Source organism: Pan paniscus, chromosome 4 (genome assembly GCF_029289425.2).
Source record: "Pan paniscus chromosome 4, NHGRI_mPanPan1-v2.0_pri, whole genome shotgun sequence".
In the NCBI taxonomy this organism is placed as follows: Eukaryota; Metazoa; Chordata; class Mammalia; order Primates; family Hominidae; genus Pan; species Pan paniscus.
In genome coordinates, this window is record NC_073253.2 from 34185710 (window position 1) to 34209703 (window position 23994).

Genomic DNA, 23994 nt, shown 5'->3' on the forward strand with positions numbered 1-23994 from the left:
TTCTTGAACAGACTTTACTGTATCCTCATCCCAGCCCCATGAGCAATCAAACCACAGCCTCCAAATCACTGGTGTTGGACACTGAAATGTTTGTTCCTAAAGCTTTCCTCAACAAAAACAAAATAAAACAAAATAAAAAGAGAGAAAGAGAGAATCCCGACTTATCTCCAGATTTCTCCTCTCCTATCTACCGCAGTGCAGTAAAGAAGGTGAAAAAACTTGCCATGATCTGAAAGCTCCTGTACTTCCCATACCCCCATGCCCCATTCCAGTCATTCCCTCCACAGGGTTTCCCAAGCACTGGCGCTGGGTGCAACCCTGAATGCACTTGTCAGCTTGTGCGCTGCCTCATTATTCCTGATAAGAATCCATCATAATTTTGCTTAAGCTTGTTGTTCTAATGACTTTTTAATTATCTTCTCCCTTTCCTCCTCCTTAGTTGCTAACTTGTCAATTTAAAGACCTTAAAAGAGTGCAAGTTTTGATGATGACAACCACTCCAGTTAAAATTCCATTAACTACTTCACTCAGGAAGCTTATTTAAATGATCTGAGCTAGAAGCACATAGAAGCTTCAAGCAGGTAGAAAGGCAAGCCTCTATGCATCCATCTGGGCAATCCACCTTGAAATTGGACACTTTGTCTGATTTATTGCCCAATTTTTATTATATTATCAATAAGTCAGTTCTTATACAGTTTTTTAAAAGCTGTTTGTAATTTCACTGTGAATCATTTTTATTTTCATTACAGAAACATTGGACTTTAAAAGCAACAAGAATCACCTCTTCCAACCCTACACCGTACCAAGCTGAGAAAGCTAAAATGATGGGAGAGAGGACCCTCGATCAGTTCACTGTATATTTTATTTCATTCATTCATTTAACAAAAATTTACTACTTGTCAGGCACTGGCCAAGACATTGAGGGTACGGAGGTGAGTAAGACAGACTGCTGATCTCATGGAGCTTACATGGCAAAAGTGGCCAAGCAGAGGAAAGAACAAGTGCAAGGACCCTGGGGCAGGAAAGACCAAAATGCTTTTGACACAAAAAGGAAATCAATGTAACAGTAGCCTAGTAGATGAGGGAGCGTGGCAGGAGTAGGGGCTGGAGAGGGGGACAGGATCCATGTCTCACAGAACTGAAGGCCCTGGCAGGGAGAATGTACTTTATTCTAAGTGTGACAGGAAGTCAGTACAGAATTGAAGCCAGAAACCCTATGACCTAATCAACATTTTAAAAAAACTATTTTGGCTACGTCACGAGCAATTAACACTGTCTCCAATTTGATTTCTCTCCTATACCTCTGCTATAACATGGAGCACTGTCCTCATAACTAAACTAAAGAAGCCATTGTGGTACTTCCAGCCTAGCTCATCCTCAGCAGGGAAAGGCTGGAGGTACACAGGTACCTAAGGCAAATAAGGGAGGAGGAGAAAGCTCTGCAGCCTGAGCTCATGGGCGAGGGTACCCACAACCTCCCAGTGTGCAAAGCACCATGCTAGGCTCTTTAGCCAACCAGTCTTAACCAAATTCCAAGAACTCTCTAGTAATACCATTCAGATATGCTATTCTCCCATAGACAACTGACCACAATAAGCCTTTTACTACAGGGGCATAAGGACAACTAATCTTGCTTTCTGTTCCAGAAGGGCCAGAAGAATCTACAGGAATTTTCTCTTCTAACTAACCATTGAGCTCATTCTACTTTCTATGCAGAAGTATTACAGTTGTAAAGAAAGGGAACCAGGGTTCCAAAAGGAAGGGTGAGGAGGCAGGCGGCCAGCAAATGTGGGGTGTAATTATGCAAATGTGCTAGATAATACCTTTTTGAATACTTCGTTTTAGCTTGTTACACAGATCCACGCGTGGGTTATCGACATTCTCTTCTACCGTTCCCGGGCTTTGCTCTGGAGAAGAGAGGCCTCTGCTGAGATCCAGTGGTATCTGACCAGTGTGTGGTGGTGGAGACGCAGCGGGACTCTGGGTGGTGGTGGTGGGACTGCTGGAAGTTGTCAGGTCCAATGCTCCTATCTTTGAGTTCAAGGGAGAAGTCAAAGACAGCTTTCTGGCCCTCACTGGGGAAGATGTTCTGGACACAGCCAGTGGTGGCGGGGAAGAGAATTTGCGACACAGACGTGGGGATTTGCCATCCACCAAATGTTCACCTCTGTTGTTCTGGCTGGTAGCAAAAAACAATTCCAATGACCTAAAAATGAGAGTAAAAGTGGCTAAGAGATTGTAGCCAAGTGAAATGAATTCCCAGATGTCATTCAAGAACATGTTCCCTTCATTTATAGGTCACAATCTCATTGCACTTCTATTGCTGGACTTCCCTTAATCTAAATGCTACATGTATACCCTCCACCTGCCAAAGAAGCACAGACACTTAACTAGGCATCGTCTAATCCCTTGCTACTAAACTGTGGTCCAAACAGCAGCATTGAGATCTCTGGGGAGCTTGTTAGACATTCAGAACTCAGGCTCCACACCAGGCCTGCTGAATCAGAGCCAGCAATTTAACAAGACACCCTCCCCACGCCACACGCAAGCTGATTCTTATGCATATTAAAGTTTTAAAATCATAATTGTCAAAAAAAAAAAAAGAAAGAAAGAAAGAAAAAAGAAAAGCCGAAAGCAATGGAGTTCATTCACAAATAATCACAGAACAAGCAAAGGCCAATTGGAAATTTCAGGTTTTCAACTTCATGCCTGGGGAACTCTGTGTGACCTTTACATATGGCCTTCTGCTGGAGGGGCATGGTACATTCAGAGGCAAGCTAGTACACCCTAGGAGCTGCTTTGCAGAGCTGGCCTGCTCATCCGCATGGTGACTCCGGAACGAAGAGGGCCATATGCTAATGACAGGCAAACCTCTAGCAATAGGTGTACCTGACAGGGATGGAGGTGAAAGGCCTCTTGTATATGTCGGAGAGTTTCCCCAGCACCACAGCGGCAGTAGTGAAAATACGATAGGTGTGCAGAAAGGTGTTGAGGAAATCAATACTAAGAAACCGCAAGTCTGTCAGTCGTTCCAAGAGGCGCTCCACGCTGGCATAACGGATCTGGGGCACTTTGCAGGAGTTGAGTGTTTTACTGAAGCAAATGTCAGTGTCGTCTTTATGAAGACGGGCATCAGACCTACGTGCAAAGGCAGGAACATGATGGTAAAACCAGGAGGAGGCTTCCCCCTCGGCCACTGAATATTTCAGCGTTTGTAATCACACACTCAGGAGTGGGCTTCTCACTGCATTTGATAGGAGAGAGATAATTGCACAGTTGTCCCTCAGTATTCTTGGGGGATTGGTGCCTTGATCCCCCCACCATATTAAAATCCACAGATGCTCAAGTCCCTGATATGAAATGGTATAGTATTTCCACATAACCTATGCACATCCTCCTGTATACTTTAAATCATCTCTAGATTACAATACTTAAAACAATGTGAATATTACGTAAAACGTTATCCTGTATTTTAAAAATTTGTATTATTTTTTATTGTTGTATAGCTATTTTTTGTCTTTCTTTCTTCCAAATATTTTGGATCTGCGGTTGACTGGTAGGTAGAGGGCTGATTGTGTATGTCTATATGACATATAGACATATAGGCATAGGCAGGGCTATGAAAATATCAAGTTTTTGGAAAGCCAGAATTAATAATGGAGGAGGTAAATAATAATTTGTCTCACTCTGTGGATTCCTTCTCTCTAATTCAGTCATGTTTTATTAGGAAGATGAAGCCAAAAGCCCTCTTTAGGAGTGAGGGAAAGCATTGCTTATGCCCTTAAAGCAAAATATCCAAAGTGTGCATAAAAAGTAGTGGGTGACACCTCCCAAACAGGGGGGCACAGATATCACTGCTATATCCGCACTTATTTCTTTCTCCTGACTTCTAATTTTGTACATTTGTGCTTTCCTCACCCCTCCCCTTTTATTTTTTTCGGATTAAACTGATGGATATAGGGTTAGGTATTTTGCTCTCTAGAATCAGCTCTTTTTATTTACCCCTTCTACTGTTTTTTATATTGTATTAATGTCTCTTCTTATTTCCTTCCTACACTTTCCTACAGTTTAGTCTCTCATTCTTTTTCTAAGTTCCTGATTTGAGTGCCTAATTCATTTATTTCATTCTTCCTGGCTTATTAATGCCTTTTAAGGATATCTATCTTCTGAATACTGTGTAATCCATAAGTTGCAAGAGTGACATGTTATGTTTTTATTATGTTTTCAAAATTCTGTGGTATTAAAAATGTCTTCACTTAAAAAAAAGTAATGGGTGTAAGATATTTCCCTGAATAGCACCTACCACTGCCACCCTGCAATCCACTGCTTTTGTCATTCTGTAAAACCTCACGTCTGGCTGCCCCGAACCCCTCGCCTTCAGACCATTGCACTGGCAGCCTCTCCAAGTGGACAACGAGGACCGCCAGTAGCTTTCACTTCCCCTTCTGAGATCCCTTGTTCACCTTCACTGCAGCATTTCAGGACCGGCGATCAATGAAGTCCTGAATTTCACCACTTGATTAAAGGATATGCTACAGGGTCAGTGACGTTCAGTGAGCCAATTGCTTGCTAAGAATCTGTTGGCTGAGAATCAGTTGTGAATGCCTTTAATTAGCCCTTTCAGCGCTTTGAGGGATTTGAAATTATATATCTATTTTCTTTCGGATAAAAAGGAATCAACTGCTTTCTTAGCTTGCTCTTAGAAACATCCCAGCCCAAAGTATGCTCAGTGCAGATGGAAGTACTTCATCTGCAGGCCTGAAAGAGCATTTTCAATGAGCAGCTTCACCCTGCCAAGGAGCTGACTGGGGTGGCCCGTTAGCTTGAGTTACATTACTGATCTTGAAATGCCCAAGTGCATCTTTTGAGATTCTTGAAAATAACAAGGCTCTTTCTTCCACTCACTATGTGTCCCTCAACCAACTTTATTTTTCTGGTTCTTAATTTGCTCATTCGTAAAAAGATCTGAGAAAATTTTATGAATTCATCAGCCTGTCCAGAAGATGGCTGAGCTAGATAATCACTTGTTATCCCATCATTTTCCACCAAAAAATCTCTATTTTCTAAGAAAGTTGAGATCAAGTATTATTAAAAGAAAGTCATAGTCTACATACCCTATAAAGGGATATTTTCACCTAATAAGCGTCATGATTTTCACATTCTATTCGTAGTTTTGAGCTTTGCATCTTTTGACTATAATTAGCTTATTTGAAACACTAGGACAAAAAATGTGTTGAAGCCAGCATGAAATTAAAATAAAACTGACTACTTACACCACTTTCCTTCAAAATCGTGATTACATTTTCATTTTAAGTAAAGAAATTAAATATTATGAAATTATTTAGCTTTCTTTTATTACACTGAGTAGAATCTTACTTTATTTCCTAAGAGACACTCAAGAAAAATATAATACATTACTGAAGTCTCCTATGATAACAGCAACTCCTTTTTGGTAAACACTTAAAAAGCAATCTTGAGAGATCAAACCCAAATCATCTATTATAATTGGTAAGTTTTAAAAGGAAGTGAGTGCTTACAAAGTGACGCCCTGTCAGTAAGAAGACACAGTTACAATAGGATAATTTTTTTTCTTTTAACTCTGAGAAACATTGGGATTTTTCTTCATAGTTTATAGATAGGGAAATAGATACATAGGGAGGAATACAAACTTCAGGGAAGAATAGAGCCATCAGAAGGAACAGAGATTGCAAAAATCTCTTTCCTCTGATTGAGGATAATCAGGCTCAATAAGGCTGGGAAAAAATAGTAGTATATACACAAAACTTCACTCTGCCTTGGGAATAAATCTAGTGTACTATAGATATGTTGGATTTAATAGAAAATCTTTACAGTCCAAGATACAGGTTTCTGTCCTAACAGGAGAACAATTCCAATTCATTAAGTGTCACCTCTGTGCACCCAAAGGCAGAAAAGTCCTGGTCTGTATGTAAGTGGTTACACAAATGAGATTGGACGTAGACACTGGTAAACTGCCACAGTGGGGGACAAAAGATGCATTTGGGTGCCAGCAACAACTGATCAGGCACAAAACTGAAGTCTTCGTTGGTATTTTTTTTTTTTAATGGAGTCTTGCGCTGTTGTCCAGGCTGAAGTGCAATGGCGTGATCTCGGCTCACTGCAACCTCTGCCTCCTGGGTTCAAGTGATTCTCCTGCCTCAGCCTCCCGAGTAGCTGGGATTACAGGCGCCCGCCACCATGCCCGGCTAACTTTTTGTATTTTTAGTAGAGATGGGGTTTCACCATGTTGGCCAGGATGGCCAGGCTGTTCGCAAACTCCTGAACTCAGGTAATCCACCCGCCTCGGCCTCCGAAGTGCTGGGATTACAGGCGTGAGCCACCGCACCTGGCCTATTATTTTAATTTTTATATGGAACTTGAACATCTTAGGATTTTGTCCTGAGTGAAGACATATGTAACAGTATAAAAAACAATTTTTCTATGCTATGAGTTAATAAACTGTGAATGTGAAAAACCATTTTGATAGTCTCATTTATAATGGAATCATATGAATCACTGCATTCCTGTCAAGAAACGTATTCTCAATAAGAAGCAGAATTCTATCGACACAGTATTTTATTCAAGGTTTTACATGTTCCGCCAATTTAATCTTGATTAAAATGTAAAGGAAAGGATTCTCACACTTACTTAATCATATGTGGCACAGTGACTTTGGAATTCTCTTCAAACACTATAGTCATTAAACCATTACATCGTATATTGTCCACACACTGTGAAATAAAAAGTTGACAATTACAACCCACATGAAAGCCTAGGCAGATCATATATTCCCACAATTGTTTATAGCTAAAAGAATCCATTCAATTTCTCTCTCCCTGTCTCTTACACACACACACACACACACACACACACACACACGGAGTAGGTAAATATTATACACTGATGAACAGATTCAGTATTCAGACATCAAAACTGTACCAACTAAATGCCTGACAAATACCTGAGGACAGATACAACAGCTGTACTTCCCCTGAATGTATTTCCCAAGAATTCTGACCACAATGTCACTTGGTCACAATTCTTTGGCAGCTCCAATGCTATTTGAGAGGTGATTGGGACCTGACCATGATTGCTCTTGCTATATTCATTTTCTGCAACCAGGGGGTGGTGTGGAGTAGTCAGATTAGAAATAGTGGCTTCCTAGGATGGAATTCATCTTCTGTCTCACTAGTAAGCTCTGCCTCTGCTTCTCAGGTATTCTTTGCCAATAAATTCCCACATTTTACTAGTACTTCTGGCAGCCCCTACTGATACTAATGCAGTTTGGTGAAGGGACAGTGTGTAATTTCTCCTGTCTCTGGCATGCTTAAAGCCTTGTATCATCTTTTTCTCTTTTCCAAGAGGAGAGTTCAGGAAGCTGTGCTAATTTTCTCTGCCTTCATTATTTAATCTATGCCTTATCAATTTGCATTTTCTCTCTGTAATTATTTTGGGTTAGAGAAGAATTTACTTTGACTTATACATATTCCCTTTGAACAAAACAGGAAAATGAAAAAATATAATCAATTTTTAAAATAAAAAATAGCTTCTAATCACTATGATACTATATAGTGTTTTGTGGCTATAATTAAATAGCGCAGTGAAGCTGATTGCAACATGACCTCACATAGGTCCTGAACTCAGGGTCTACCCTAAACACCAATGTTCTAATAAAAGAGTGAATATGCCGGTAAGAAGCTTTAGATCACTGGAATTCTGACTATTCAGTGTACTTAGTATTTCAGCCATTTTCATACTTGTTTTTCCTTAAAACTTTGTTTTCCTCACGTCTTATGCCATTATTTCAACTACAAAGCATAAAGGATGCCACTTGTGGGAAGAAAGTAGAATATTTTTAAGCTCCCCTTCAATATATTTCCTTAAGCTACAGCATCTGGAAGTAATTTGGAGTTATATTTTCATATAAATAATTATGATCATCTACCTATAAATTTGGCCATTTTTGCTTATATGTGAATTTATGCTCCACCTTATCCCACGAGTGGATTACAAAAACACATATAATAAGACAAAGTCAAGATAAGTGAGAAAATCAGAGATGATTTAGATAAAGGATGGCAAACAATAAGATGAAGCCTGAAATGAAGCCACCACACATACTTTATGTTGAGAGCGCTTGCCAGAAGTGGGCCTCAAAATTAGCAGGGCTGTGGAGTAGTCAACTCAAAGAGGGACTCAGTGTTAGCTACGAAATTCACAGTTTAGTAGAAGGTCAATTAATCCTGGTCTAGGACCAGACAGGACGATTATCTCATGGGTTCTCATCAAGAGAAATATTGAATAATGTAGTGAACAATGTCCTCAACAATATCTTGTTATTATTATTTTTTAGAGACACTGTCATTCTGTTGCCTAGGCTGGAATGCAGTGACACAATCATAGCTCACCGTAACCTCAAACTCCTAGGATCAAGTGATCCTCCTACCTCAGCCTCCTGAGTAGCTGGGACTACAGGTGTGTGCTACCACAGTGAGATTTTTTTTTTTTTTTTTTTTTTTTTTTTTTTGTAGAGACAGGTTCGCGCTATGTTACCCAAGCTGGCCTTGAACTCCTGGGCTCAAGCGATCCTCCCATCTTCGCCTCCAAAATGCTGGGATTACAGGTGCGAGCCACTGCACCTGGCCAACAATATCTTTAAATAACTACAAGTTTTGGCAAACTGTTTTGTATAAACAGCTGAAAGTACAATTCCAAACACACAACCCTGTAGTGGACCCCAAAGAATGTGACCCAGAGGCCCATCCTTCCTCTGCTGGTCTGGTTGCAAGCACAGGTTTCACACTTTCTAGAAAAAAGCAGGGGCTGCTCTTCTTCACACTGAAGAAATGCTGCTTCTCTTATCCTAGTTCGTGTAAGTCTTGAGCATCAGGAAGTTGGAAATAGTGTTTTCCCAGAAATCCTGAAACTGCTGCATCCTGTGTGTCCAGTTATGTAGAGTCAGTGTTTCAACCAGCGAGCCAAGCTGCCAGTAAGTGGGATATCCTCTTGTGCCCCAAGAAAGGCCACACTACCTCTCTATGGGAAAGTTCTGTCAGGGCCTGATGAAAATACACATCAAGGGCCCTGTTTCAAAGTGGGAACATACATGGAAGAATGAAGAGATGGGGCTGGCTGGTGCACGCATTCATAATGGAGAAGAAAGTAAGAGACAGGACAGAGAAATCAGTTGGAGGCAGGCTATAGAGAAGGGAGTCTTGAATTTTAATTTTATCCTATAGGCAGATGGGAAGCCACTGAGGGTTTCTAAGCAGCTCACTTACGCTGAAAGATCTAAACTGACCTCATGGTGGTATTCATTCAATGGAAACGAGGGGAGAATGAATGGAGACCCAAGGGATGATCAGAATAATATTGAATCAGTAAATGAAATGATTCATACCTCCCCTAAGGCAGGCTGTGAGAATGAAGAGGAAAGGGTGGACATACATATTTTGAAGAAAGGAATAATAAAAATTGATGAACTACTGAATAAAAGCAAGAGAAAAAAAACAAGGTAAAATCAAAGATGGCCATGGTTATAAGGCAATTTTAAATTTTCTGATGCAAATATATTTAAAAGGAAAAAAACATAGCCAAATGTCTTTCGAATCACCCAGAGTTTAAACAAAGTTAGACAGTCTATGTTTCGAATTCTCAAGAGCACCAAGAAGATGCATTGATTACACAGCATTGGGATTTTACTAAATGGCTGTCTTACATCTGCATTTATCAACTACTTACTATGTGAAGACACTGGGCTAAGTACTGGGAAATGAGGATAAAGAGAAGAAAAGTAATATATGAAAGAGTTTGAAGATGAGTAAGGCAAGTCACTTCAAATTCACTTTACTAATCCCGATGGGGACAAAACAGATTAACATCATCCCTGTTCTTCCCAAGCTATGTGGCGGGGTCAGGGGGTGGGGTAATGAGGAAAAGGATTGGATGGGGAGAGGGGTTGCACACTGACAAGGGTAAGTGCTCCTTCACCCAGCGACCTTTCTAGCTACTCCTTAGACTTCTTTTCACTCTCAGTGTTTCTGAATCACAATGAGGAAGCCCCTTGGGTAACCAACACAGGAAGTGGGAAAGTAGACATGGTGTTTGGTGAGACCTGTGGGAAATGAACAATGTTCCTTCAATTTCCTTTAATATTCTAAGCAAATGGCATAGTTACTGAGACAACAGCCTTAGAACGACTGCACCATCAAGAACAGAGGTGAGGTAATGGGGAGATCACTTAAACTCAGCCCAGAGCTCCCACACAGCTCCAGAGACAACCACACTGTTTAAGTGGAGCCCAGACAAGGTGGGGACGGGCACTGGAGGTGGCCAGAGTCACAGACCTGGGTCATAAAGAAGCATCTCTGTCTCGTCCTGGACAGGGGGTCAGAAGGCAGAGATTTAACCTGTTTCTTAGGGATTCATAGTCCAAACCCCTGGGGAATACAGGAATTGGGTCTGAAAATCCAGGAAATGCACCACTGGAGAAGAGTTCAAAGGGCTTGTCATCCTACCTGCACTAACAGTCAGAGAATGGAAGGGCAGAGCTACCTGGCAGCCCATCAAAGCTACAGGATACCCACAATCAGGGTATCTTAAGATGCAGTTCTCTGGGGGCTGACTTTGTCCACTTCCCTCCTCTTAGAGACAAGAAGGGAAGCAGTTTTTGCTTTTTGAAAGAGGGAACCAAGAGGAAGGGCGTCTCAAGACCAATCTGCCCAGTTCACTTGCCCAGGAAACTCTGCAGGGTTCAAAGTAGGAGTAGGGAAGACAGTCAGCTTCCATAGTCCACAAGCCATGATGTGTAACCCAAGTGCCAAGGAGTGAGAGATGAGCCCACTCCAGGGAGCTGAAATAGAACTTTTTCTCCTGTTCCCAACATAAGAAGCAAGTGCTTTCCCCTCCTCCACCCTTCATCTATGGTGCCAATCCAGGGTTTAGCTGTGTGTCTCTTCTGTTTTCCAGGATCTGGAAAGGCTTTGTGGAGAAAAACAGAAGAGACACACTGAGACATTTTTGATCAGCTACAGTGTTACATATAAACAGCTTAGTCAGAATACTGCATAAAATTTGAGAGAGAAAATATAAAATATATCTGGCTTTTCATACCTAATATGAATACACATAGAGTACTACTTTGGATGGAACAATATTTAACTTGAAAAACCATGTAATTATATAAAAGAGAATTGGAAAGGGGAAATAATACACTGAAAATTATCACAAAAACGATGAAAAATGAAGAGTAAAGAATTTTATTACTATTAAGCTATTTATTTTTTAAATAAATTATTCATCTACGAAATAGGAAAGAAGAGGTCTTCATTTTTTCTCATCTCTCTCTCTTCACGAATATAGGACTTTATAGTTAGAAATTTAAGAGATACAGGCAAAAATGAATAGATATAGACTTTTATTTATCTTAATGTTTTTATTTTTTATTATGAAATAATTCAAATATACATAAAAGAATGAGCCATCCACATACCAGCCACTAGACTTAACTATTATTAACACTTTGCCATATTTTCTACAGATCATCATTTTTCTGTTAAGGATGTAAAACACTATAAACACAGTTAAATCCTCCTCTTTTTTTCCATTCCAATAGACTCTTTCTACTCTGGAAGTAATGACTATCTTGAAGCTGATGGGTATCCACTTGTCCTTCTTTCATTCCTCTTTTCTTATTTTACTATATATTTGTGTATCTGCCCATCATAAATTACAATATTATTTGCATTTAAATTTTTTATATAGATGCTTGTATTTTTCTCACACAACACTGCTTTTAAGATTTGTTCATATTTATATGCATAGTTCGTTCATTCACATTAACTGCTATATATGCCACTATATAAACATAAATTACAGTTTATTTAGTCAATCTCATATATGTATACATTTAAGAGGTTTTCATTTTCTGCTATAACAAAGATACAGTGACTATTACAAATTTCTCCTTGTGAAAAAGTTTTTTTCCTATCTTTTAATTTTTCAAAGGCAATCTGTCTTTTTACCTTTTGAGATTTTTCTTCTTGTGCTTTATATTCCATAGTTTTACCTCGACGTGTCTAGATGAGGTTCTTATCTGAGTTTATGCAGCTTGGAATTTGGTATGTTTCTTCAGTATGAGGATTCATATCTTTCATCCACTTTTAAAATTCCTACTCATTTTCTCTCTGGAGACTGCATCTTTTCTATTCCCTTGAATCTTTCTGCAATTCTCATTCCAGAAATGTATATTGGGCCTTCTAACTCTATTTTCCATCTGAATTTCTCATATTTGCCAACTCTTTAACTCTTTGCTGTATTTGAGGTAATTTCCTAGAATATAGAATCTATATTCTATAGGTATGTAGAATATATACTATAGCTATATCTATATCTATCTATAGCTATATAGAATATAGCTATACTTATATTCTATACCTATATATAGGTATAGAACCACATACCTATATATATAACCTGGTTCTTAATCATCTCACTAGCTATGGTTGACTTAATGAATTTTCAGTGAATTTCTAATGAGTATGTAATGTTGTGGTCCTATAGTTTCTAGTTTTAGATTTTTCTATGTGGTTCTTTGACAGGTCAGCCTGGGGTTTTTGCACAGTGATCTCTTCTTTCCTTATGGTTTCTTTCTTTCTTTTATAGTTTTATTATACTTTAAAAGCCTTGTTATTTTATGGTCTTTTCCAAGTTGTCACCCTATTACTTGAGGTTCTTGTAGCGCTAATTCTACTGCTCTCCATGCCTGCTGAGTCTCACTCATGATACATAATTTACTCACAAGATTTGTAATTTTTAATTTGAGCACATGTCACGAGCCCCAGATTGTAGAAGTGTTGCTAATGGAGTGGCTTTGTGTTTCGGGCTGCAAGCATGCTTGGGATTTCAACACTCAAAAGTTATTTTTATAACAATTTCTCAGTTTGGCACTTTACACCATGTGAATAAGTCTGATTTCAAATCTGTAGGCCACAGACACATTCTTTTTTTTTTTTTTTTTTTTTTTTTTTGGGAGACAGAGTCTCACTCTGTCGCCGAGGCTGGAATGCAGTGGCATGATCTCGGCTCACTGCAACCTCCACCTCCTGGGCTCAAGTGATTCTCCTGCCTCAGCCTCCTGAGTAGCTGGGACTACAGGCATGTGCCGCCACGCCTGGCTAATTTTCGTACATTTAGTAGAGATGGGGTGTCATCATGTTGGCCAGGCTGGTCTCAAACTCCTGACCTCAAGTGATCCACCCGCCTCGGCCTCCCAAAGTGCTGGGATTACAGGCATGAGCCACCGTGTCTGGCCACATTCATTTTTAAAAAGAAGATTTTTAAAAATTCAGAACCCAAAACAAAGACAAACTTCTTTATTTCTTTCCTTGGGTCAATGGGTACAGTTTTTTAGGTTCTTTTTTCACAAAGAGAACACCCTTTCAATGCCCAGACTTTAAATAGACAACTTGATTAATGGGCCTTAGGCCAACTCTTGCCCTCTTTATATGTTAATACTCCTAGGACGTGGAACTAATAGCTAGTCTAAAATCATTCCCAAGTCTGTAAGTCTTTAGCTTACAAGCTTTCTGCTATGGCTTTAAATTCCCTTGTTTCTGGCAACAAGAGATTTCCCTTCCTATCTATAAATATACCTACGCATTAAAATTTTTTAATTTTAATGATTTTATATGTTAAACATTTCTGTTTTTATAGCTAGAGGGGAACCTAAATCAGCTCAGTCCTCCATACTACCAGAATTGGAACTTGAGATAAACGTTTTAAACTCAAAAGAGGAGATTTATGTGACCATTTCTGCACATCTCATTATCCAGTGTCAAGTCTCATTCATAAATCTTTCTGAGTCATTGTCAAGCATCAAAATTATTTTAGGAATAAAAGGAAATTTTCACTTTCATTCAAGTTTCAGGAGAACAAAATATACATTCAATCCAAACCATACTTCAAAAGGCCATATAATGAAGTCATATTTTAAATTATATAAAAATGTCTTTGATAATTGGTACACAACCTTTAATCTATCCATGAGATGGATGGATAGATGCATGGATGGAGAGAGAGAGAGACAGAGAGAAAGAAAGAGAGACAGAGAGAGATGATAGATAGATCGATCTTATTATGATACATTTATATAAAATAGGGGAATGGTTTTCAAAATGAGTTCCCATCCCCAGACTTTAGGGACATCCCCAGGCTTCACAAACAGGAGTGTGAAAAAAAAAATGGCTCCTGGAGTCTCTAGGTCTACCAATTTTATTTCGACCAGAGAATTTTGCTTTTATCTTACTTCCATTTGGGACTTGGAGTAATACTGCAATGAAGAAAGAGTTCTGTTCTAAAAAAAAAAGTTAAACTATAATAGAATTGGTATATGTGAGTGTGTACATGAACAGACTTACAGAGGAAGGTGTGGTAAATATTTATGGTTATGTAAGCATGTACCCTGGTTGTTGGGAAGAAGTGGTGCCTGTATACAGTTCACTTAGTTAAGAAGAAATATATTCAAATAAGCAGGGTTTCAGATATCTTTAATGTCATCTTGAATTTATATGAATTACAATAAACCTTGAAATTAACAGGATAACAAAATTAGATTCCTAGATCATAGATAGTCTAGTTCAGTTTGTAACAGCTGGGATGGGATCTGGGAGTAGGTATGTTCACAAAAGCCCCAAGTGATTTTGAAGCAGCTGGTCTTTGGACAAGTGTTGCGAGTGACTTCTCCACCAAGAGTTTTTCAGGGTTTTACCTAAGGCAGTACCTATTTAAAGACCAGCGGTCTACTGTGTTGCCATATTTTCCACCTTCTTGATACTTCTAAGTACTGGGAAGAAAGGTTAGAGTCAATTTTTTTAATTCACCTTTTTATGTTAAAGTAGAAAATTCCCTCTTGATTTCTGAAAAACTATTTTTAGGGAGAAAGCACGTCCAGTGTGCTACAAATTTGTCTACACAGGTCTATATTTTGGGACATGTATCCAAACCAAGAAGCTCAGAGATAAATTTTAATTCTGCATTTTAGTTAATAGCCATAATTACAGTGGATCTGTTTAATAAACCATTATGTATGACAGTGAGACAAGCACAAATGAATGTGCTTTATTGAAATAGTCAAATCTTCAGCCTCAAATCGTTCCCTATAAATAGATGAAAAAGGGGAAGAATTATTGGTTGAGACCATTAGCCACTTGCACTTTTTGCTAGAGGTGCCAACAGTTAATTATGGCCTTACTGGTGTAACTAAGAGTGTGATTAATCATTCAAGCAATCGTTCCTTCTAAAAATTACAGCTTCAGAGAGAGAGAGACCTGGCAAAGCTAAAAGTCTTAAGTTTTGTAGAGTTTCTTATGGGAAACTGGGATTGTAGCAATACTCAGGAACCACTTTATCACATTAAAAAAAGAGCTACCTATGATTAGTATAATACAATACAGTAGCTTAGCAAGGTGGCTTCAAATCAAGCCAGAAAAAGTAAGATTTAGAAAAATAGTGGCCGGGCGCGGTGGCTCTCGCCTGTAATCCCAGCACTTTGGAAGGCCGAGGCGGGTGGATCACGAGGTCAGGAGATTGAGACCATCCTGGCTAACACGGTGAAACCTCGTCTCTACTAAACATGCAAAAAATTAGCTGGGCGTGGTGGCGGGTGCCTGTAGTGCCAGCTACTCGGGAGGCTGACGCAGGAGAATGGCGTGAACCCGGGAGGTGGAGCTTGCAGTGAGCCGAGATCACGCCACTGCACTCCAGCCTGGGCGACAGGGCGAGACTCTGTCTCAAAAAAAAAGAAAATAAAAGAAAAGAAAAATAGTGACAAAAATTAAAACGACAAAATAATGGAGAACATATTCATAATCTAAATAGAAAATGTTCACATCCCTAGTCTACAAGGATAGTGCCAGTGAATTACTGTCTACCTAGTATAAAAAGACAAACAGAAATAGTAGAAAATGTTAATCTCATTGATAATTACAGAAATGTAAATTAAAACCACTAGAAGGCAAAAACACTTCTCCATGAAATAGAAAAATGTGATAAATGTGACAAATTTAACATTGGCAAGACTTAGAAGAGAGTTACACAGATACCTTGTTGATGATGTAGTGAAATTATAACTTACATATTTCTTGAAGGAATTGTGGCAGTCTGTCACACTAGGAATCATGAAATAAGGAGAGTGATCAGGCTTTTTACACCAGCCTTATACTCTAACTATACACCAACAAGGGACTTTAAAAGAAGGGGAAAACTCCCGCACGAAGATGTTTAGCACCTCATTATGTATTAATCCTCAAACTTGGAAACAGCTCATACACTCAATGCTCAATTATTCAGAAAAAGCTATAAAAGCAGTAAATTGATGCAGCTGAATATATTTAATATAATGCAGATGAATAATAGATAGCCAATATGAATATGAAGAGTTTATAGGAATATAGAAATAAGTAAATGAGGTAAAAAGCAAACATGATGTATGTATACACTGAGAGGCAAACTGTACAATTATTTCTATATGGCAAGATTGTGGAGACTTTAGAGATGGAAACAGTTCACTCTTCAGGACAGAGGTTCTTTAATTGTGCAGAAGTGATCTATGGAGCTTATGGAGTTTAGAATGGCATCTGGGGAATGTGGGTTAAGGAATCTGCATTTTAAAACAGTCCTCACGTAATTCTAATATAGGTTATCTGTGGAAGGTATTTTGATAAACATTTTAGTGTGTTGCGTGTTGGGAATATTTCTAGTTCATTGGTGTGTCCATATTTTCACATATACACAATAAAATATTAAATAGTACATTTCAAGCATTCAGTAAGCTTATCTTATTAATAATGGATATGCCCAGAGATACACTTGAGAGACTAATTCCATGAATAGATACGAAATCTCTCCTATAAAAGGAAAATGCTTGAAGCAGAGAACAAAGCCAGCTGAGATACAGGCTTCTGGGCAGCAGGCTAGGCTCAGTCAAGAGCACAGCACTCTGTCCCTACCACCTACCCACCCACCATTCAAACTCCACAGCAGCAAAATCACTAAGTATACTAGAACAATCACTACTTCACTCAGCCTTTGGCGGCAGTTGACATGTGACCACTCCCTCCTCCTTGACACGTTTTCTTCACTCGGCTGCTAAGACACCATGTCCTCTTGGCTGTTCTCCAGCTGCACTGGTGGTTCCTTCTTGGTCCTCTTCACTATTCTCCCTGACTTGACCCCTCTCTCAGTCTGCAGCCCTCTTACTTCTACCTATGCATATTCCCTTGGCGATCTCAACAGTCTCACAGCCTTAAATACCACCCAAATGATGCAGTATCTCCTACCCGGATCTCTCTCTAAATGCTGGACTTCTATATCCCACTGCTTATTTATCAACTCCACTCAAATGTCTAGCAGACTTCTGAGACTCAATATATTCAAAAGTAAATTTCTGCTTTTCACCCCCAAATCTCTTTTCCCAGCAGATATCTCCATCTCAGGTAATGACAACTCCATCCTTCCAGTTGCTCAGGCCAAAACCTCTGAGGTCATCCTTCACCCTTTTACTCTCACATCTCAGCTCTAATCCACAATAAAACTCTGCTGGTTCTACCTTCAAAATGAATCCAGGCTCAGATCCCTAATCTCCAACTCCACTCCTGCCATGCTGGCCTAGGCTCTCAACATCTCTCGCCTGGACTATTGCAGCAGCCTGCTCACTCATCTCCCTGCTTCCACTCTCACCCTCTGCCCTCAGCCCATCCTCAACACAGCAGCCACAGCAATCCTTTCCAAACCTAAGACAGTTCATGGCATTCCTTTGCTGAAATCCTTTAATAGCTTTCATCTGACTGAGTATAAGCCAAAGCCCCTTTCATTGGCTTAGAAAGGCATTCTTGATCTGGCCCCTGTTACCTCATTGACTTTCTTTTTTTTTCTATTCTCCCTCTCACATACCCTACTCCAGCCACACTGCCTTTCATGGTATTCCTTGAAACATGCAGCATCCTCCTACTTTACAGTCTTTGCAATTGCTGTTCCCTCTCACACGGCTTCACATATTCACACGGTATCTCCATCACCTACTACAGCCTTTGTTTAAAAGTCTCCTTCAGAATGAGGTGACCACCATTTAAAAACTATACCAACCCACCCACCTTCAGCAGCCCAATCCTTCTTACCTTGCCCTATTACCTTCTAATATAAAATAGTATATGCTTAGTTATTACCCTTATCATTTATTTTTGGTCTTCCCCAAATTAGAATGGAAGTTACAAAAGGTTAAGAAAATTTTGTTGTTGTTGTCTCTTTTCTTCATGATATGTCACAAATCTCTAGAACAGTGTCAGGCATATATCACTGCATAAATATATTTGTTGAATGAATAAAACCACAAATGTCAAAGCCACAAAATGCCATAGTCATTTCGTGTGATGGTATCCCCATCACTAAAAAAGATAACTTGGCCGGGTGCAGTGGCTCACGCGTGTAATCCCAGCACTTTGGGAGGCCGAGGCGGGAGGATCACCTGAGGTCAGAAGTTTGAGACCACCATGGCCAACATGGTGAGACCCCATCTCTACTAAAAATACAAAATTAGCTGGGTGTGATGGTGCACACCTGTAATCCCAGCTACTCGGGAAGCTGAGGCAGGAGAATCACTTGAACCTGGGAGGTGGAGGTTGCAGTGAGCTGAGATCGCACCACCGCACTCCAGCCTGGGCGACAGAGCGAGACTCCATCTCAAAAAAAAACACAAACAAACAAACAAACAAAACAGAAAAAACAGATACAACTTTTGGTTAGCCTCCTTCCACTGAAGATATAATCTAGTACAATTTTTTTTTTTTTGCTAGGCAGCATAATACCCATAGCATCTTGGAGAAATAAGGAGGAAGTTGTGTATTTCTTTCTACCTTAACGTCTAGTAGAAGCAGAGGGAAAGACTCACTTAGACTTTTGCTAGTGACAGGCAAAGCATTGGATGCCTTTCTTTAAAGGACCAGGCACAGAATTATTCACGCACTCCAAGGGTCTTTCTCTCTTAACAATGTCTCCCCAGTCATGCTAAAGAAGGTCACCTGAGCTTTTATCAAGTCTGTATCTTAGGAGCCCTAATTATATCATAAGGTAGAAGGTAGAAGCAGGTGGAAAAACACCTTTGCCTACTCCTATTCTCCCCATTCTTCCTACATATCTTGGCTTCACAACACGCACACAATTTTTTGCATTTAGCTGTTTACTTCCTTTTGCTCCCTATGAGCCTGCCTATTCTCCCTGAGAGCAAGAACCATGGTCGTATTCCTGGTACCTGCACAATACCTGACAGCACATGGTGATTCCTCAATAAATGTTCAAAGAGTCAATGAATGATCCAGAGTTTCATAAAGTAAGAGATGTGTTACAAATAGGGAGAGACTTAATATGCTATTAATTGATATAGCATAGAGCTAATGAACGTATGAATAAATCACCACAAGGATGCAAGTCCACAAAAATGGAAGATCCCATATTTTCATTTCCTTGTCAGGCAGAAAAGAAATGGCTTCTTTTCTAGCTATTTATTTGCCATTGAAGCCATCCTGAGGGTATATAAGTAAAAGTCCAGCATAAGGCACTCTTGTAGAGGATGTTTAGAGCGCTAAACAGAGAAAAAGACCCAGATTAGGTTCACATTCTGACTCAATGCAGCTGAGCAGCTTTTGACAAATGCTTAACTTTGCAGACCTCAGTTTTCTCACCTGTGAAATGGGACTAATTTCTCTCTGCTTACCTTCAGAATACTATTGTAAGAGTCAAATGAGATTAAGTCTGTAAAACTTCTTTGACAAATAAAAATGATTACTATTGACATTCATTTTCTATTTCACCTCAATTTTCAGTCACTCAAAAAAAGAATTAAGTTCCAAATAACTATGATAGAATTCATGTTTCCACTTGTCTTAAATTACTATAAGCTCTTCCAAAAAAAAGCATGAAAACTACAATATATACCTTTTTCATGTGCCCCAGTTTCTTTGAGTTAACAACTTTGAAAATAATTATCAAGTCCTTAAAAAATATTTTTCTTACATAGCAACACTTTTCCCCTACAGAGCCAAGGAGCTTGAATAAGAATGTCCAAGTCCAATCATGACTAGTTTTGACACATTCTAAATCATATTATTTCCTAAATAAATGGAGCAATTCCCCAACTGGCGCTGCTGATCAAGGAAAGGTAAAAATTCTGTTCCCTAATTTTTTAATATACGAAATACAGGAGCTTATTTTCAGGTTTCATACTAGAGACGGTGTCTCTTTTGATTCTTTAATTCATGATTTCCTGCCATAGCCCTATGTTGGCTGTTTTTGTATCTTTCACCATTATTCTACTTCAGAAACAAATAAGCAAAATATGGAGTGGAGTCATTAGAGAATTTATTACTAACAGGGCAATCTCAATACTGTTCAACACAAATGATTACATTTGCTGCTGGTGTAAAATGCCCAGGAATTAAAATCCAATTGCTACATTTCAGGCAAATTTTAACCTTAAGAAGAAAAACAACAACAACAAAAATGATAATGATCACAGCTTATCAAGATACATAGTGATTATGGCAGTGACCACAGCAACTGAGTGTAATTTTTTAATAAAGATAAAAAACCTCTAAAAACTATCTCCAAAAGTTTGAGTTGTGAAATTTAAAAAACAAAAATTTGGCAAAAGCCACTTTCTTACCTGACTGATGTCACTCATCCAGGCAGCTTTCTCCTGGCGTGAGGGTGCTAACAAGACAACAGTGAAGGCGGCAGCGTCGGGAGGCTCCACCACTATTTTAAAATCCAGGTGCCCAAACACTTGCCCAGAACCTTTAGCTTGAACACATGTAAACCAAACAATTAGATGAGAATACAAAAAAACAAAAAGAGTGATAGCTGCCTTCACATTATTCTATTTATACAATCCATTTGCACTCAAATCGGGACTCTCATTTCAGCAATATCGTACTTCTCAGGCATGAAGAGGGCTTTATTAAGCTCATAAGCAGATGAAGAAGCTGAGGTCAGTAGGTTACTTGAGACTAGAATCCTGGTTTCCTTCTGATTTCATAGTTTTTTTAAAAAAAAATTCCCATGATTTATAGAATTCCAACACTCTAATTCAACTCTTCCTTCTTCTCTATCTGCCACTGAATAGTCACTATCACAAAACAAATTCAGTAAAGTGTGAATTCCCAAAGATGGTTTAACAAGGCTCATGGGCTAAATGGTTCAATTTTTCATACATAAATGACTTTAGGGAGTTCATCCTCAGCCTCTCTCTCCCGCCTCTAATTCTAATAGAATCCTAAGTGATCGAATGTGACTTACAGTCATCATCGCTTGCATCTGGCTCCTCAATCAACGTGCAGTCTATTAGAGACAGAACCCCACCTGTCTGGAAACAAACCAATTTTCCACTAAGACGCTGAAGGTCTTGTGTAGATTGAGAAGCTCTGATTTGTAAACACTATATTCAAGTTGCCATGGAAGAAAGCATAGCAATTCTGCATCATAAATAATTTTTCATAGAGCCCAAAATTAAACTTAGATGTGCAAAAGGAAGTGAACTCATTTAACTTCAGTAAAATCCTTCCCTTTCAACCCACTCTCACTCAGTTGTTTATAAAATTTAGCAAGTCGGCTGATGGGAGACTTGGATGGTACCACAGTGGCTTTAGAGAGTAATGCACCTTAGCAAAGGGCTGAACTCACCAACCAGGAAGTGGCTTAAGCAGTAGAAAGCTGTCATCATGGTGTTGAATAATATTTATAAGCAATAATAAAAAAGTTTGCCTATCTAGGCAAACTTTTTCCATAAAGGGTCAGATAGTAAGTATTTTAGGCTCTGCAAGTCATATGATCTCTGTCACAACTACTCAGATCTGCCACTTTAGCATAAAAGCAGCCACAGACACAAAGACACGCGCGTGGCTGTGTTCCAATAAAACTTTATTAACAGGCCAGGCACAGTGGCTCACACTCGTACACCAGGCACAGTGGCTCACACTAGCACTTTGGGAGGCCAAGGCAGGAGGATCACTTGATGCCAGGAGTTCAAGACCAGCCTGAGTAACATAGCAAGACATTGTCTCTACTAAAAATTTTTTAAAGATTAGATGGGCATGGCAGTGCATGTCTGTAGTCCCAGCAGCTTGGGAAGCTGAGGCAGGAGGACTGCTTGAGTCTAGGAGTTCGAGGCTGCAGTGAGCTATGATCACGCTGCTGTACTCCAGCCTGGGCAACAGAGTGAGACCCTATCTCAACAAAAAAAACACAAAACAAAAAATTTTATTAACAAAAACAGGCTCTAAGCCATGGGCCATAGTTTGCTGACTCCTAGTACAGAGAAAGATAAAATAGGATTTAGCAAATATTGCATTGGTACATTGTAGCGATTTGAGAAGATTTTTGTAGCTCAGTAGTTGTCAACTAGTATATAACTTTGTATATGATTATACAGATACAGTACAGTATATAATTTTGTCCAGGTTACGATTTTAATTGTATTTCTTTATGGTGATGCATACTTAAAATACATTTCTGTTACTTTGAATTTAAATGACAACGAATTAAATGGCAGAGTTGGTAACAGTACATTACCTCACTCATTATGCAATCATGACAATCTGTTTTATGATAATACCAAGCACGGGAAAGTCTCAAATGAGTTAACTTCAATAACTTGTAAGTGCTTGGAAGATAAATGGAACAGTTATGGAAAACCAGTACCTTGAGCAGATGAAGCTTCCCTCCTGAACTTCTTGTACATATTAAAAAGTGTTTTGTAAATAAGAAGCATTGTCTCTCTCCTTCCTTTTTCAAAGACAACGAACCCAGGCGAACTTTACTAAGTTTCCCCCTCTCAACGGAAGGTACTTGAATAAGAGAACCTGGTGATTACAAAAATGAAGAATACACAGCAGTTAAAATTCTGTCAAGTGAGGACCATGTCCACGGCAATAAACACTAAGGTCTGTTTCCCAAAATACCAGGGATTGATTTATGTGACACATCATCAGAACAAGTAACTCTCTTCCAGTCTGAGCAGAAGAAACAATGCATTGTATTTTAAGGGCTGAACTGTTCCTAATATTTTTGTGAAACACTTTAGACTTGATTCTTCATCTATAAACTGGAAAATAAGTTTGAAAGATGGCAAAATTGAATTCAAAGAATGAAGCACTTCTGCCATCTGTCCTTAGTGATCTGATCCAATCAATTTATGTATTTAATAATAACATACATATTACATAATTATATAGAATAATAACAAAAAGCAAATGCAATGTATTCTTCCTGAAGCACAGAACGTAGATAAATAGCATATTAATACAGTTTACCTTGTATTTTAAAAATAGAATGTACAATACATGTATATTATAAAAATATATAAATTATATAATTCAGTGAAATTTAGCTAAGAACTATTTTTAAAGGACACCTATTTCAAGTTACATTTAAATTATGTGAGATAAAAATTATTTGTGGAATCTAAACAGAAAATAATCCACATAAAATCTATACCCAGTATACTCCTAGGAGCAAAACTACCTTCCATTTAATGTGAGAAGCTATACACAGACTTTATAATACCAACATTACCTTTGATTATTTCTAGATTTCACCCTCATAGCAACCTCCCCCTACCCCAAAAATAAAATTCCAATCTAAGTTAAATATCAAACCAAAAAGTACTAACAAAGATTCTTGCCAACCTCTTGATTCTGACTTCTGAAGTGCCCTGAGATAGTCAAATTTCTTACATTTATTTAACCTACCACCTACCCCAAATGCAGCCTTCCGCAGGCTCATATTACCCTCAGAAGAATCATTAAGTGCATATCCAACCCTTGAACATTAACAGCAGTCATCACTAAGAGATGAGATTGTAGACAACCTTATTTTCCTCTTCATACATTTTTCTAGCTTCTTGATTTTTTTAATGAGCACAAATTACTT

At 38.9% G+C, this 23994-nt stretch overlaps 1 protein-coding gene across 4 annotated transcripts in view; it reads right to left on the reverse strand.

Annotated features, from left to right (window-relative positions):
- Positions 1-23994, reverse strand: part of RASGRF2 (Ras protein specific guanine nucleotide releasing factor 2) — a 278300-nt gene that overhangs the window by 114256 nt on the left and 140050 nt on the right. For all 4 annotated transcript variants that reach the window (XM_003822263.6, XM_034959856.3, XM_034959854.3 and 1 more), the window contains 6 exons: positions 22765-22925; positions 21364-21430; positions 20732-20868; positions 6667-6749; positions 2890-3138; positions 1824-2206 (listed from right to left, as the gene is read on the reverse strand). In XM_003822263.6, the coding sequence (XP_003822311.1) occupies positions 1824-2206; positions 2890-3138; positions 6667-6749; positions 20732-20868; positions 21364-21430; positions 22765-22925 (1080 nt within the window). The remainder of the gene's footprint in view (positions 1-1823; positions 2207-2889; positions 3139-6666; positions 6750-20731; positions 20869-21363; positions 21431-22764; positions 22926-23994) is intronic.